Raw genomic sequence first — 15,816 nt, forward strand, 5'->3', positions numbered from 1 at the left:
TAGTTACCATGAGTTACTGTACTCTTTTTATTGAATACGTTTGAACAAATTTTGCATAATACTGTATATATTCTCCTAGGTACAGATTTATAATTTTTAACCACATCAGCCCCATTGTACATGCCCTTATGTCCTCAGAAGTGGTTATACCAGGATTATGGCTACAACTGGCAATGGGCTTTCTTATAGAAGTGAACTGAGATACTTTACAGCTGCTCGTCACTTCTACAGGGTACGGAATGGCCCTTCTCCCACCGCCGCATTCACCAGGCTCTCCCGTGCGTTCTGAGAACTTGGTTCCGCTGCTGTTGGAATCACTGGTAAACTGAGAAGAGAGGAAAATACATTTGTACCCGCCTCCACTCTATGATATAAGAAACCGGAAGTTTCGTCACTTCCGGTTTCAGTTTGTTAGTTACTGGCTTGTGAAGCATCTGATTAAACCGATAGATACTTTTGAACACGGCGAGATCTGAGGTCTAATAGACTTCAGATCTCTCAGTAAAGAGAATCTATCACGGCCCATGCTATCACAAGCAGTGTCAAGGCACTTCCTGCTAGCCGATGACAAAGCTAAAGCATGGCTGAGGTGGGGGCATAATCCAAGTAGTCATGAAATATCATGCCTTCTGTGTCCTGAGATGTACTCTTCTTTTTTTTTTTTTTTTTTTTTTTAAAGGATCTTACAGGTAAACAAAAATTTTTTATTTATTGATGAAGGATCAACACTCTAATGTTTTTGGTTTGTGTTTCATCTTCTAATAGTCCTCCTATTGTCTTCTCTTTAGACCTAACCGATATCTCCTCCACGACATGGTGCGCTATATCTACTCTGTCACTCACAGACCTTTGTTCCTGTATCCATTACCTCGCCCTATCTACCAGTAAGTACACTGTAGCTATCCCTATAAAAAAAATTGGATAGATAGTACTCATTACACAGGAATGCATATACTGGTGACTTCATTTTTTGCAGTTAATGCACCAAATTAGGACTGGTGCCTGTCACTTCTGTTTTCCTTTTATTATATAATGTCCTAACCATTGGATGTCTTGCTGGTTGGCAACACTATCTGGTTTAATTGTATCTTTTTTTAGAGAGTTAATGTCTCTCAGGTGCACATTTGTGATCAAACTAAAAAATATTTTAATGTTGATCCTCTTGTGAGTTTTATGTAATGTCAACAGATCTAGTTGTGATTTTGAGAATTTTCTTTTATGACAGAAGTCTTCTGTGCATGTATTCATACTGATAAACCAATGATGAACTATCCTAACGAGAGCACAGGCATTGGATCTAACAATATACAATTATGTAGATAGCTCTGTCTGTGCAAAAATACTTTTTGGGCAATAAAAGGAAAGTGATGTCACCTCCCAACCATCTTTAACCAGTAAACACTTTGCATTTATTCAGAAAATGCAAAGCATTCTCTGAGTGGCACCTGTCCTCAAGAGCCAACTTCCTGTTTCACAATGCATCAGGTTAGCTGTTCAGCACAGGACCCAGAATGAAGTGGAGATCACTGGGGTAACAGTGTCTACAGGCGCATCCGACCGATATAGTATATACTGTACATAGTTACATTGGTTCAAGTTGGACCAGTGTAGTCATGTAAAATAATACCATGTCTGGAATAATTATTTAAAACTGAACTCGAGACGGATATAAGAGGCACAAATAATGCAGCTATACTTATTGATCCATCATTGGATATATTTTTTAATGTAATACATGTAGGTACCTGAAATTGAGTGATATAAGCTTTGCTGCCTCTCTAGGACATGCTGATAAGAGGATAGAACAAGGTGATAGAGCGAGAAGATCATCAGTCCGCTGCTTCACCTTTCACAGCCCACTCTTGGGCTGGGGGAAGGACAAAACTTGTAATTGTTTAAACTGCAAAGCAGGGCTCTGGCCCTGCCAGACAGGACTGTAAAATATGGCAGAACTGTGTAAATCTCAGGGCTGACAGAAAAAAAAATCCTTTGTCAGGAAAAACAACTCCCATATATGTGTGTTTTTGTTGGTTTGCACAGAGTTCAGATTTAGCATGCCAATGTGGCTGACATAGACCAGAAGTAAGTGGTAGACTGCTCAGGGACCTGGGGCCACATGCGACCCTCTGGCATGCTCTGTGTGGCCCTCAGGGGCCCCTGCAGATACTATTTCCCTGTTATAGCAATTATGCTGGCAGCAGTGTCATGTAGTATGTCTCCAGTCTTTGTCTTCTGAAGCATGTCACCAGTTTTCAATAACTCCTATAGTATGTTCAGTCTATGACCATCTCCTGCAGCATGCCCCCAGTCCTGACTGTCTCTTGTATCCTATCTGCAGTTTATATATCCTTTGGTGTTTGCTGTCTGAATATTCACTGAATTTTATGTGTGGCCCTTTGATGAGGGCAAAACTTGAGGCCTCCATATCAACAAAGTTGACCACTGGCTTGCAGTTCTTTGGTACTTATTGTGCCGCTCTCAGACCTCAGCTGTCAGTAGTGAGAGCAGAAGCATTGATTTATAAAGTGGTAGTAGCAGTTATCTTTACTAGACTCGTGTAACAAGTTTTTAGTCTCTCACGGCCTTCTGCAGCATATTTTCAGTAAAACCTGTATTATGTCTGCAGTCCCTGATAAGTCTCTTGCATTACAAATACTGAACGTTACATGTGTGGTTCTTTGGTGATGTCAGGAGCCACAATTGAGCTCAATCACCGGCTTAGGCTTGAAAACTTGTCACTGATTTTACAGGTAATCAAGCCTGATACACCCATAAATTGTCATTCTTTAGAATTTTTCATTGCAGCCACTATTACTTTCTTATCATTTTGCATGGATTTTACATTCTGACGCTTGCTCACTTTGTCTAGCTCGTTGGCAAGGTTTTTTGAACTGAATCCATTTGACCAATGGACATCAAGGGACAAAGTGGATCGAGTGAGTATCAATCATGTTTAACTTTCTTTAAAACTTTGTTTATTTTGTTTTTATTAAGTATGGCTTAAAATTGGAAATGAAGGAAAGTGCAAAAATGTTGTCTTCTGAAAAAAAGGATACAAATTGGAAGGGAGTTGCTTAACTAGGTGTGATTTTATATAAAATAAAACAATTGTTGAGATCTATTTTGAGATCACAGAACAAATGTGATGTGCAGTGACAGGTGCTGCAGTGTATCTTGTGTATAAATGCAACTTATTTTTTTTTTTAAAAATTACGTTTTAGACAGTATATAGAATGGTTAAAGCTGAGTTCCACCTATTTTATGTATTTTCCCTCTATGGAATCCACCTTGCAAATCCTTTTTCTAAATGTAATTAGATTTTTGCTCCTTCGCTTTTTGCCATCCCCGCCTAGGCGATTACGTCACTAGGTGATTCGCAAGGGTTATTGGGATAGCTGCATCATGTATTCCAGGAGTCCTTGTGAATCGCCTACTGCCGAAATCTCGCGTTTGCAACCTGTCATGAAGGAGAGCCGCACAGAGGTATTACGTGAGATCGGGAGATGCATGCTGGGTAGCCAGCTGCACGGAAATCCCAGAACTAAAGACAGGAGGGCTTTGGATGCCCACAGCTAAAATGGAACCTGCCTGCTTCTGAGATCTGCAAGTAAAAAACTTTTTTTAAAGAAAGTAAATGTGCAACACATATGACACGTTGTAAATGGTAATGTACAAGTTTGGACAAACACAGCAGTCTTTAAAAAAAAAAAAAAAGTGTTTGAGGGGCTGCAACTCTGCTTTAAAACCCCTGGCAATATATGTTTTGCAGTTTTTTTGTATCATTGGAGACATTTCCTTTCACATAGACAAATGCATGGGACTTTAAATAAACTTCCTCAGTGTTCTACATGAAACATAATTATTATTATACATGGTTTTATATAGCGCCAACAGTTTACACAGCGCTTTACAACTTGAGGGTAGACAATACAAATACAATACACTTTAATATAGTTGGAATCAAGGGGCCAATATAAGAGGGAAGGTCAAGAGATACAAGACATAATAACTGTGCTGATGAAGAAAATAAATATACAGTTGTTAGGTGGAGGCTAGATAGGGTTATCTAAAGAGATGAGTTTTCAGGGATCACCTGAAAGTGAACAAAGTAGGAGAAAGTCGGACAGATTGGGGTACAGCATTTCAGAGGATGGGAGAGGCTCTGGAGAAGTCCTGAAGGTAAGCATGGGATGAGGTGACAAGGCAGTTAGAAAGCAGGAGGTCTTGGGAGAAGCAAAGTGAACGATTGGGTTGTTATTTTGAGACTAGGTTACTGATGTAGCTGGGGTCCAGGTTGTGGATGGCTTTGTAAGTAATTATAATCTTGAATTTAATTTGTTGGTTGAGTTTTGTGAGGTGGATGAGCCTGGCAGCAGTGTTCATGGTGGACTCAAGTGGGGATAGCCGATTTAGAGGTAAGCCAATGAGGAGGGAGTTGCTGGAGTTGAGGCGAGAGATGATCAGGGAGTGGATTAGAAGCTTTGTGGTGACATTGGTTAGGAAGGGGCAAATCTTCGAGATGTTGCGGAGGTTGAGGTGTCAAATTTTGGTTAGCGATAGGATGTGGGGCCAAAAGGCTAGTTCCAGGGTTACACTTAGGACCTTGTGGGGGACAAGTTTATAGTTGAGCCATTGATGTAGACAGAGAAATCAGGGGAAGTAGCGCCTGGGGGAGGAAATATCATGAGCTCGGTTATGGATAAGTTGAGTTTAAGGAAGTGATGTGACATGCAGGCTGATATGTCTGCTAGTAAGTTGGTGATGCATGAGGAGACAGATGGGGAGAGTTGGGGGGGTGGACAAATAGATTTAAGTGTCTTCAGCGTAGAGATGATTTTGAAAGCCATAGGAGACAGTCAACTGACCCAGGGAGGTCGTGTAGATTGACAAAAAGCAGAGGTCCAATAACAGAACTTTGTGGGGACCCCGACGGCGAAAGGGAGAGGAGGAAGTAGAGTGACACTGAAGGAGCAGTGGGATAGGTAGAATGAGAGCCACCGGAGAGTACAGTCACCGAGACCAAAGGAGTGGAGTATTTTGAGGCGGAGTGGGCGTTCCACTGTGTCAAAGGCGATGGGCCGTAAGTTGTTAAGATCGGTGGGGTCCACTGAGGGCTTTTTAAGTAGCGGGGTTGAATGAGGGAAGTAACGATTGGATATGTGGTCATGGGGTGTTGAGTGGGGGATGTTTTTGCTCATTGAAGGTCTCCTCATGAATTGTATCAATCCTTATTTTCGAAGTGATTGGCAATCTGGGCAGTGAGTGAATTGGAGCGTGGAGGACAGAGCGTTGACATGGACTGGATGAGAAGGTGGCAATGAGTGTGATAAAATAGGTCTGTTTGGCAGTGTGGAGGCAGGAATAGTCTTCCTGGAACTTGGTCTTATGCCACAGACGCTCAAGAGCGCGGCTAAGTTTTCGGAGACTTCTGTTGTCGTCTGTTTGCCAGGGTTGTAGCGGTTGAGGTCTAATTCTGCATGTGGTGAGGGGGGCAAGCTTGTCTAGGGAGGAAGACGGTGAGCTGTTTTAGACGAAAGTGTCTAGGTTGGGGTAGGACAGGGGTGAGATTTTGTCATCGAGGTGATTAGTAGTAGAGAAGAGAAAGGGTTAAGGTGGCGAAGGTTTATTCGGGTAACTGTTAGGCGGTTGGAGGGAGAGAAGGCGGAAGACAGTGGGAGAGCAAAATTAATAAGGTGGTTATAGGAGAGTGGGAGAGGATTGTTGGAGAGGTTGCACAGAGTGCACAGATGGAAGAAGGCAAGGTCAAGGTGGTTGCTGTTGAAGTGAGTAGGAGCATGTATCCATTGCTGCAGGTCAAGAGATGAGGTTAGACAAGAAGTTTAGAAGAAATAGTAGTGTTAATGTTAACAGGGATGTTGAAGTTGCCGATAATTATTGTGGGGATTTTAGAAGAGAGAAAGTAGGGTAGTCAGGCAGAGAAGTTATCAAGGAAAGTTGATACTGGTCCAGGGGGCTGGTAGATGACAGAAATAGGAGATAATAGAGGAATGCAATGCGCCTCAAAAGACTAGAGTGTCAGAGAGGTGGATGAAGTACCTGATAGGTGCTGCATGAGTCTAGAAGGATTCCCACTCTACCTCCACTTGGTCTGTGGGAGTAAGTCCCACCATGGGAGATGGAAGCAGGAGAAGTAGTAACTGATTTATGAAGCCAGGTTTCAATAATGGCAGGTAGGTTTAAAGGAATTTGTTGTGGAGGGCGGTGAGTTTGTTACAGACAGAGCATGTGATCCAGAGGGCACAAGAGAAGGGGAGGCTGGTTTTGGGAAGAAGAGGAATAGCGACTAAGTTCTGTGGGTTGTGGCCCCTGCCAGAGGGTGTAGGGAGATGGGAGCTTCAGGAAAAGACTGATGATGGAGGCCCAGGGTTTGGGGATATGTTACCAGAGGTTAGGAGAAGTGGGAGGGTGAGGGAGGTAAAGTGGGAGTGTGATTTATATGAAGGGAATTGGCAGGGTGATATGTATAAGCAATGGGGTGGAGAAGAGGGGTGAATGTAATAGAGTTTGAGAAGAGACTACACGACTGTCAGAAGGAGTGGTAGAAGAGCGCATTTGTTACAGAGTGGAAGGAGAGCTGAATAGAGAGACGGGGTCATCTGCAGCCTGGTGCTTTCAGTGCAGTTTGCTATGTATGTTCACTTGCAGTCGCTGTTCAAAACACGCCTGTGAACCATCTCTGGGTTCCTGAATACTGTAAAATCCTCGGCTGCCCAATAGCGTGGTCTCCATATACAGGGAGTGCAGAATTATTAGGCAAGTTGTATTTTTGAGGATTAATTTTATTATTGAACAACAACCATGTTCTCAATGAACCCAAAAAACTCATTAATATCAAAGCTGAATATTTTTGGAAGTAGTTTTTAGTTTGTTTTTAGTTTTAGCTATTTTAGGGGGATATCTGTGTGTGCAGGTGACTATTACTGTGCATAATTATTAGGCAACTTAACAAAAAAAAAATATATACCCATTTCAATTATTTATTTTTACCAGTGAAACCAATATAACATCTCAACATTCACAAATATACATTTCTGACATTCAAAAACAAAACAAAAACAAATCCGTGACCAATATAGCCACCTTTCTTTGCAAGGACACTCAAAAGCCTGCCATCCATGGATTCTGTCAGTGTTTTGATCTGTTCACCATCAACATTGCGTGCAGCAGCCTCCCAGACACTGTTCAGAGAGGTGTACTGTTTTCCCTCCTTGTAAATCTCACATTTGATGATGGACCACAGGTTCTCAATGGGGTTCAGACCATGTCATTAGTTTTTCTTTTATACCCTTTCTTGCCAGCCACGCTGTGGAGTACTTGGACGCGTGTGATGGAGCATTGTCCTGCATGAAAATCATGTTTTTCTTGAAGGATGCAGACTTCTTCCTGTACCACTGCTTGAAGAAGGTGTCTTCCAGAAACTGGCAGTAGGACTGGGAGTTGAGCTTTACTCCATCCTCAACCCGAAAAGGCCCCACAAGCTCATCTTTGATGATACCAGCCCAAACCAGTACTCCACCTCCACCTTGCTGGCGTCTGAGTCTGACTGGAGCTCTCTGCCCTTTACGAATCCAGCCACGGGCCCATCCATCTGGCCCATCAAGACTCACTCTCATTTCATCAGTCCATAAAACCTTAGAAAAATCAGTCTTGAGATATTTCTTGGCCCAGTCTTGACGTTTTAGCTTGTGTGTCTTGTTCAGTGGTCGTCGTTTTTCAGCCTTTCTTACCTTGGCCATGTCTCTGAGGATTGCACACCTTGTGCTGTTGGGCACTCCAGTGATGTTGCAGCTCTGAAATATGGCCAAACTGGTGGCAAGTGGCATCTTGGCAGCTGCACGCTTGACTTTTCTCAGTTCATGGACAGTTATTTTGCGCCTTGGTTTTTCCACACGCTTCTTGCGAACCTGTTGACTATTTTGAATGAAACGCTTGATTGTTCGATGATCACGCTTCAGAAGCAATTTTAAGAGTGCTGCATCCCTCTGCAAGATATCTCACTATTTTTGACTTTTCTGAGCCTGTCAAGTCCTTCTTTTGACCCATTTTGCCAAAGGAAAGGAAGTTGACTAATAATTATGCACACCTGATATAGGGTGTTGATGTCATTAGACCACACACCTTCTCATTACAGAGATGCACATCACCTAATATGCTTAATTGGTAGTAGGCTTTCGAGCCTATACAGCTTGGGGTAAGACAACATGCATAAAGAGGATGATGTGGTCAAAATACTCATTTGCCTAATAATTTTGCACTCCCTGTATAAGTGAGATAACAGAAAAGGCTGGATGATGTTATAATGTTTTGGTATATAATTTTTTTTTATTTTATTAAACACAGACCCAGTCAGGGGTACTCGCACTATCCAGCCTTTTCTGTTATCTCACTTATATATGGAATCCACGCTATTGGTTAGCCCAGGATTTTACGATATCCACAGAACCCAGAGGGGGTTCACAGGTGTGTTTCGACCAAACTTTAATGTGAGGTCACACGCTCTGAGGTCATTACCTAGGGGGCGCACCAGTGTGTAGACACACCAACATGTTTGGATCACTGCATTAACCACTTAACGACAGCCCACTGTATATATACGTCCTATTTTTAAAGCTGAATATCTCGGTAACGGCAGCAGCTGCTGCCAGAACCGGGATATCCACCTTTACAGTGGGCTGCCGTGTAAACGATAACGGCGGTCTCCACGGCGGATTCGCCGCGAGATCGCCGTTATCGGTGGCGGGAGAGGGGCCCTCCCGCCGCTTTTCCACGCCCTCCGCCGCTTACCGGAGCCGTCGGTAGCGGCGGAGGAGATTGGATGTTGCCTCCTGGAGAGTGAGGACTGTAGTGAGGGCAAGATGGCCCCCACCCGTCCTCATAGCTCTGCTGGGCGGAAGTGACGTCAAAACGTCAGTCCCGCCCAGCCTCTTAAAGAGACAATTTTTTTTGTTGTGATTTTTTTTAAATGACAAATTTTCCTTTTTTTTTTTTTTTCTTGCATTGAAGCCTAAATATGAGATCTGAGGTCTTTTTGACCCCAGATCTCATATTTAAGAGGACCTGTCATGCTTTTTTCTATTACAAGGGATGTTTACATTCCTTGTAATAGGAATAAAAGTGATAATTTTATTTTTTATATTTCAGTGTAAAAAATAATAAAATTAATAAAAATAAATAAGAAAACAAAAAAAATTATTTTTAAAGCGCCCCGTCCCGACGAGCTCGCGCGCAGAAGCGAACGCATACGCGAGTAGCGCCGCCATATGAAAACGGTATTCAAACCACACAAGTGAGCTATCGCCGCGATCGTTAGAGCGAGAGCAATAATTATAGCCCTAGAGCTACTCTGTAGCTCAAAAAATGCAACCTATAGAATTTTTTAAACGTCGCCCATCAAGATTTTTAAGGGTAAAAGTTTGACGCCATGCCACGAGCGGGCGCAATTTTAAAGCGTGACATGTTGGGTATCATTTTACTCGGCGTAACATTATCTTTCACAATATATAAAAAAATTGGGCCAAATTTGTTGTTGTCTTATTTTTTTATTCAAAAAAGTTAATTTTTTCCAAAAAAAGTGCGCTTGTAAGACCGCTGCGAAAATACGGTGTGACAAAAAGTATTGCGATGACCGCCATTTTATTTTCTAGGGTGTTAGAAAAAAAATATATATCATTTTTGGGGGTTTTAAGTAATTTTCTAGCAAAAAAAAAACCTGTTTTAGTCTTGTAAATCCCAAATCTGAAAAACAGGCTCGGGGCTTAAGTGGTTAAGGATTAACTACTTATGGACTTTATCAGTGGCGGCTGGTGCTCAAAATTTTTGGGGGGGCGCAATGGAAAAAAAATGTGCAGTCTCACTGTGCCCAAACGCAGCCACTGTTGCATGCCATCAAACGCAGCCACTGTGCCATCAATTCGCACCACTGTGCCATGCCATTAAACGCAGTCACTGTGCCATCAATTCACACCACTGTGCCATGCCATCAAATGCAGTCACTGTGCCATCAATTTGCACCACTGTGCCATGCCATTAAACGCAGTCACAGTGCCATCCATTGTCACCACTGTGCCATGCCATTAAACACAGCCACTGTGCCATACATTGTCACCACTGTGCCATGCCATTAAACGCAGCCACTGTGCCATCCATTGTCACCACTGTGCCATCCATTGTCACCACTGTGCCATGCCATTAAACGCAGCCACTGTGCCATACATTGTCACCACTGTGCCATACATTGTCACCACTGTGCCATGCCATTAAACGCAGCCACTGTGCCAATTGTCCCCACTGTGCCCTGTAAATTGCTTTCTTCCCCCCCCCCCCGCCCGGCACTTACCTTTACTGGTTTTAGGCATCCACGTCCCACGATGTCTTCTCCCGCCCTCGATGACTGACAGGCGTCTCAGCCAATCGGGTTACAGGTAGCCAGAACCGTTCAACCTGATTGGCTGAGACGCCTGTCATCTTATTCAAGGGGCGTACAGTCTGTGCGCTCCGAGAATAAGCTTCCGGGACCCGAGGGCTGTATTGGGAAAGCCTATCAGAGCCGCTGGCTTTGATAGACATTTCCCTACAGCCAACCAGCTGGCGTTATTCAGATGGCCGGACATTGAGCGCCGACCATCTGAATAACAGCGGCAGCGGCGAAAATAACAGATTCGTGCAATGCATGAATCTATGTTATTTGACTCAGTGGCAGTGAGAGCCAGACGGGGCGGCGCTCCAGCGCCCTCTATGGACGAACCGCCACTGGACTTTATAAAATGTGTTGCACTGTTTGATGGGATATCACATATATATGCATCACAGCACTTTAATAGAATTGTTATGTGTCACAGACAGTACTAATATTAAAGGGGTTATAAAGGTAAATGTTTTTTTTTACCTTAATGCATCCTATGCATTAAGGTGAAAAAACATCCGACAGCACCGAGCCCCCGTTTTACTTACCTCACCCCTCGAGAGTCCCGGGCACGTCCTCGTCATCCTGTTCGGTTCCCAGCCTGGCCGTTGATTGGCTAGGTTGGACGGATTGATAGCAGTGCAGCCATTGGCTGGCGCTGCTGTCAATCACATCCAATGACGCGGCGCGCCAGGGGGCGGGGCCGAGTGATACAGTCGGCGGCTATGGCCGCCGCTGTATCACGGGAGCGCGCTCGCAAAAGCTTTCCACCATGCGAGGGAGCTCGCATGACGGTGGAAAGCTTTTGCGAGGAGGAGCAAAGACAGCCGCCGAGGGACCCCAGAAGACATGGATCGGGGCCACTCTGTGCAAAACGAGCTGCACAGTGGAGGCAAGTATAACATGTTTGTTATTTTACCCCCAAAAAAATCTTGCGTTTAGTGTTCCTTTAAGCAATTGTGATTCTGTTATGTTCCACGTGATTGGCACTTTTATTGCATTATTGTCACTTTATATTAATATAAGGTAGATGTGATTCAATTATGTTGATTGGGTTAATTTTGTTTATATATTTTAAAGCTAGCGCTGCGTTTCTATACATGTGCATTAAAAACCACCTGTCCATTCTCCTCCATGCTGCTTGGTAATGGAAGTTGTAAAACGGTGTCCATTCTGGCTGTATTTTGGCTTATGGGAGCCATGAAATAATGGTTTTCTTTCTGTACTTATTTCTTCCTTTTACTCTGTTCGAGACACTGGGCCACTTATGTGTCATAACTTTAGCCCTATACAAGTTTTCACGGGAATAAAGTAGAAGCAGCTTATAACACAAGCGTTGTTGTTCTCCTATTTAGTTCCACACTACAGACAAGAAATTCCCTGATCTACCAGGCCTAGAAGACCTTGATATCACTCCCACTTCACTTGAGCAGAAAGCCATTGAGGTCCTGCGCCGTCACCGTAAATACCGCTGGTTGGATGCTGATTTGGATGTGACAAAGCCGGCCACACCTGTGAACTATTAACATCCTCTGCTGCCCATTTTAGAATTTGTGCCAGCTGTTCTTCATGTGGTGTGTAAAGTCTGATTGATTGCACCTGATATGTATATAAATAAAATATTATATAGAGTTTGGGTCTACTGTGTTTCTTTGGACCTTTTTTTGCTAAGGTGTACAAAATGTGTAGCAAACATTGGGAAGTCTTTCTAGCAGCAGACCTAAGTCTTGGTGAGACGGGCCATAAAGTAAACCTTCATAAGGGTAGAAATAAGGAAGCCGCTTTTACTGACTTGATTTTTAAAGGTGGTTCAGTATTCCTCATCCTAGCTCCTAGTGCAAGTGGTTCATGGACCTGAAACAAGCATGAAGACAACCCATCTTGAAAAGTACGAACTGTCATTCTGCTTTTATTGTTGCAGGTAGGTGGGCTCACAAGTTGGCATTGACATCTTTCATATTGTACTTGCAGTACACGTCACGCCGGGAACCCCACTGCGCATGCGCGAGGCCCTGCTCCTCTCTCCTATTAGCCCGGCGGCCAGGGGAGTAGGAGGGAGTCCTGCTGTCCGTCGTCGTCCCCCCCCCCCCCCCAGAAAGGTGCCAATTGTGGCACCAGAGGGGGGGAGAAATCCGATGAGCGGAAGTTCCACTTTAGGGTGGAGCTCCGCTTTAAGTAATAATGTGCTAGTATGCATCACATACTAGAACATTATGACAGACTTACCTAAAAACAGCTGAAAGCCCTTCTATCTTCACCTGGTCTTCATTCTGGGTTCAGGGGCTTCAACAGTATGAATGGCCGAGCCATGATGGCATTACTCCCATGCATGTGCATGGGAGTCACGGTTTACAGCACAGGGCTCTGTAGGAACAGCACAGGTATGCCGTTTCTTCAGAGCGCATGCGCCGGTGACGTCACTGGCTGCTTCTAAAATAAATATCTCAAACGGTGCATGTTTAGGAGATATTTACTGTACCTATAGGTAAGTCTTTTTATAGCTTAATCCCACTTTAAGGAACCAACTTTAGATATTTATCGTTTTAGAAACTGTGCTTGTGCATCTTCAAGAGCGTGCCGGAATATGCACATGCTGGTGTCAAACAAGCTCATGTGTGTGTTATAATTGTTGTTACATGCTCTTAATAGCCTGGGTCACGTTAAACAATTGCTAGCCAAACCCATTATTTCAAAATTGGTAAAAGCTATAATTTGTTTGTGATCACCTAACCAGGTAATGTTGCTTAACCACCTCAATACCGGGCACTTTTACCCCCTTCCTGCCCAGGGCAATTTTCAGCTTTGAGTACTGTCACACTTTGACAGTTACTCAGTCATACAATACTGTACCCAAATGAAAGTTGTATCTTTTTTGTGAGACACATATAGAGTCTTCTTTTGGTGGTATTTATTCACCCACTGGGGTTTTCATTTCTAAAAAAAAAATTTTTGGTATATAAATGAAAAAAATATTTGAAAACAAAAAAACGTTTGTTATAAAGTTTTGCAAATAAATAACCTTTCTTGATAAATGTAGTATTCTGCGGCATTTTGCTGCTAAAAAAATAATCCAAATCGGTGTATATTTAGTGTGAAAGTTTTAGAGTCTACAAACGATAGTGTATATATATATATTTGCAAATTGATCAAAAAACTCAAATGCCCCCCCCCCCCCCCCTTCAGGGCCGGTGCAAGGATTTTTTGCCAACTCAGGCGAAGGTGCATTTTGCCGCCCCCCTCTGCTTTTAACCTCCGCTAGCGGTCGAGAAAGGGTTTAAAAAAGCACCCGCAAAGCGCCGCTTTGATTTCAATGGGCAGCGGTGCTTTAGGATTTTTTTACTGTCCTGCCAGGGCACCACTCCACACTGGAGTGAATGAATCCACTCTTTCAGGGCGCTTTGCAGGCGCTATTTTTAGCGTTATAACGCCTGCAAAGCACCTAAGTGTGAAAGGGGTCTTAGGCTACTTTCACACTGAGGAGCTTTGCAGGTGCTGCAGCGGTACAAAATAGCGCCTGCAAAGTGCCCTGAAATAGCCTCTTTTCTCACTCCAATGCGAAAGCCTGAGAGCTTTCACACTGGAGCGGTGCGCTGGCAGGATGCTCAAAAAAGTCCTGCTAGCTGCATTTTTGAGGCGCTGTAAGAACGGTGTACACACTGCTTCTAAAGCGCCCCTGCCCATTGAAATCAATCGGCAGAGCCACTGAACTGCCAGCAAAGCGTGGCTGCTGCGATAAATCGGCTGAGGCGGGTGGAAAATTATTGGCCAAACAATGAAATCAAATCTAAAGCCCAAAAATTATAAAACTAGAGCTGGATTTAAACATTGTCTTGACCTGCTTATTTGTAAAACTGTCCAGAGAGCTGAATGAAAAAACTGAGCCAACTGACTTATCCACATATTCTATGTGGATGGGGACACCCCACCTGTCAGAATACACTGATCAGAGCTCATGTGCTAATCAAATGCTGATTTCTTAGCAGGACCGTTTGGCAGAAGTTGATTTTCTGTTGAACAGAGAGGACTGCTCAGGTCAAAATTCGATTCATGTATGGCCAGCATAAAGTGATTCTAAACCAAATACATATACTTGTTGGGGGGAAAAAACATATAATACTTGCCTGAGTGATGGGTGACATCACTCACCGACCCGCTCGGGGGGGGGGGGGTAAGCGTGCAGAGGAGGGTAGGCGGAGCCTACGCTAGCTAGTCAATGGAATGACGCTGATCTGGCCGGTCACACTTTTTAAGAAGCATGGGGGGCGCCTGTCACACTCGGCTCCTCCATTCTGCGCTGCCAGACTGCTGAGCTCATTTTTTTTTGCAGGTGCCGTCGCTGGGGATATAGTGCGGGAGGCGGCCACAGCGGAGCCATAGGAGGACAGGGTTTTACAAGCAGGGAGCTTTATTTTTTGGCGCCCCCCCCCCCCCCTTTAGTGCCACATGGCACATCCCATGTCTCAGGCTGCCAATGCCATACTGTGGATGATACACACACTGTTCTGGCGGCTGCGGTAACTCGGCGGTGGTCAATTTTCCGCCCTGTTCCCAGGGTCGGCGCTGTAAGGCAAGTGCCCAACTTGCCTTGCGCCAGCCCTGGCCCCCCATAGACAAATATTATATGAACAAAACAAAAAAACTTGATATGTTTATGAATTACAGCTATGATTGTTAACTTATGTGTTATGAAGGGTACTCAACTGTGGCCCTTGACATCACTAAAGGCCCCACATATAACGTTTGTACAACAGCAGACGGTTAGAGATTGCAGGTATTGGTGTGGTTGGAGACTAGGGTCATGCTGAAGTCCTGCTTCAGTCTCCCCCGGTAATGTAAAAATGTGACCTGTCTGCCTTTTTAATGCAGCGCAACTCACTGCACTAAAACTGCAATGTATAGAGTTAAATGAAGTGTAATTTTGTGCCACTTCAATAAAACAAAATAAAACCTATACCATGCAATGCATTGTAACAAAGCCATCACTGCCCCTAACCAATAACTTTTTAGCACATGGGTTGGTGTAAGTGAGCCCTGAGGTCACAGGTAGACATTATATATATATATATATATATATATATATATATATATATATATATATATATATATATATATATATATATATATATATATATATATATATATATAATGTATGTATGTATGTAGGCTCAGTTCACAAAATGTTATGCAATAATAAAGATCTTTCATTTCAGCCATGTGGCTGTTATAAATCTCATTGGATAGGCTCATCAAGTCCTTATTACTGCCGGTGTCCCCACTGGGGGGGGGGGGGGGGAGATTTGCACTCACATCCTGCTCCGACTATTTGTTTTAGGAAGGGGAAATGTCAACAGGGAGCAATTCAGAAGTTCAATGAGATTTCAAACCTTTCCCAA

At 43.6% G+C, this 15,816-nt stretch overlaps 1 protein-coding gene across 1 annotated transcript in view; it reads left to right on the top strand.

Moving 5' to 3' along the window:
- Positions 1–12,055, top strand: part of NDUFA9 (NADH:ubiquinone oxidoreductase subunit A9) — a 75,513-nt gene extending 63,458 nt beyond the window's left edge. The window contains exons 9-11 of the mRNA XM_040345134.1: positions 789–884; positions 2,870–2,936; positions 11,779–12,055. Of these exons, the coding sequence (XP_040201068.1) occupies positions 789–884; positions 2,870–2,936; positions 11,779–11,949 (334 nt within the window). The 3' untranslated portion in view covers positions 11,950–12,055. The remainder of the gene's footprint in view (positions 1–788; positions 885–2,869; positions 2,937–11,778) is intronic.
- Positions 12,056–15,816: the final 3,761 nt, after the last annotated feature.

This window comes from Rana temporaria, chromosome 3, assembly GCF_905171775.1.
Source record: "Rana temporaria chromosome 3, aRanTem1.1, whole genome shotgun sequence".
NCBI lineage: Eukaryota > Metazoa > Chordata > Amphibia > Anura > Ranidae > Rana > Rana temporaria.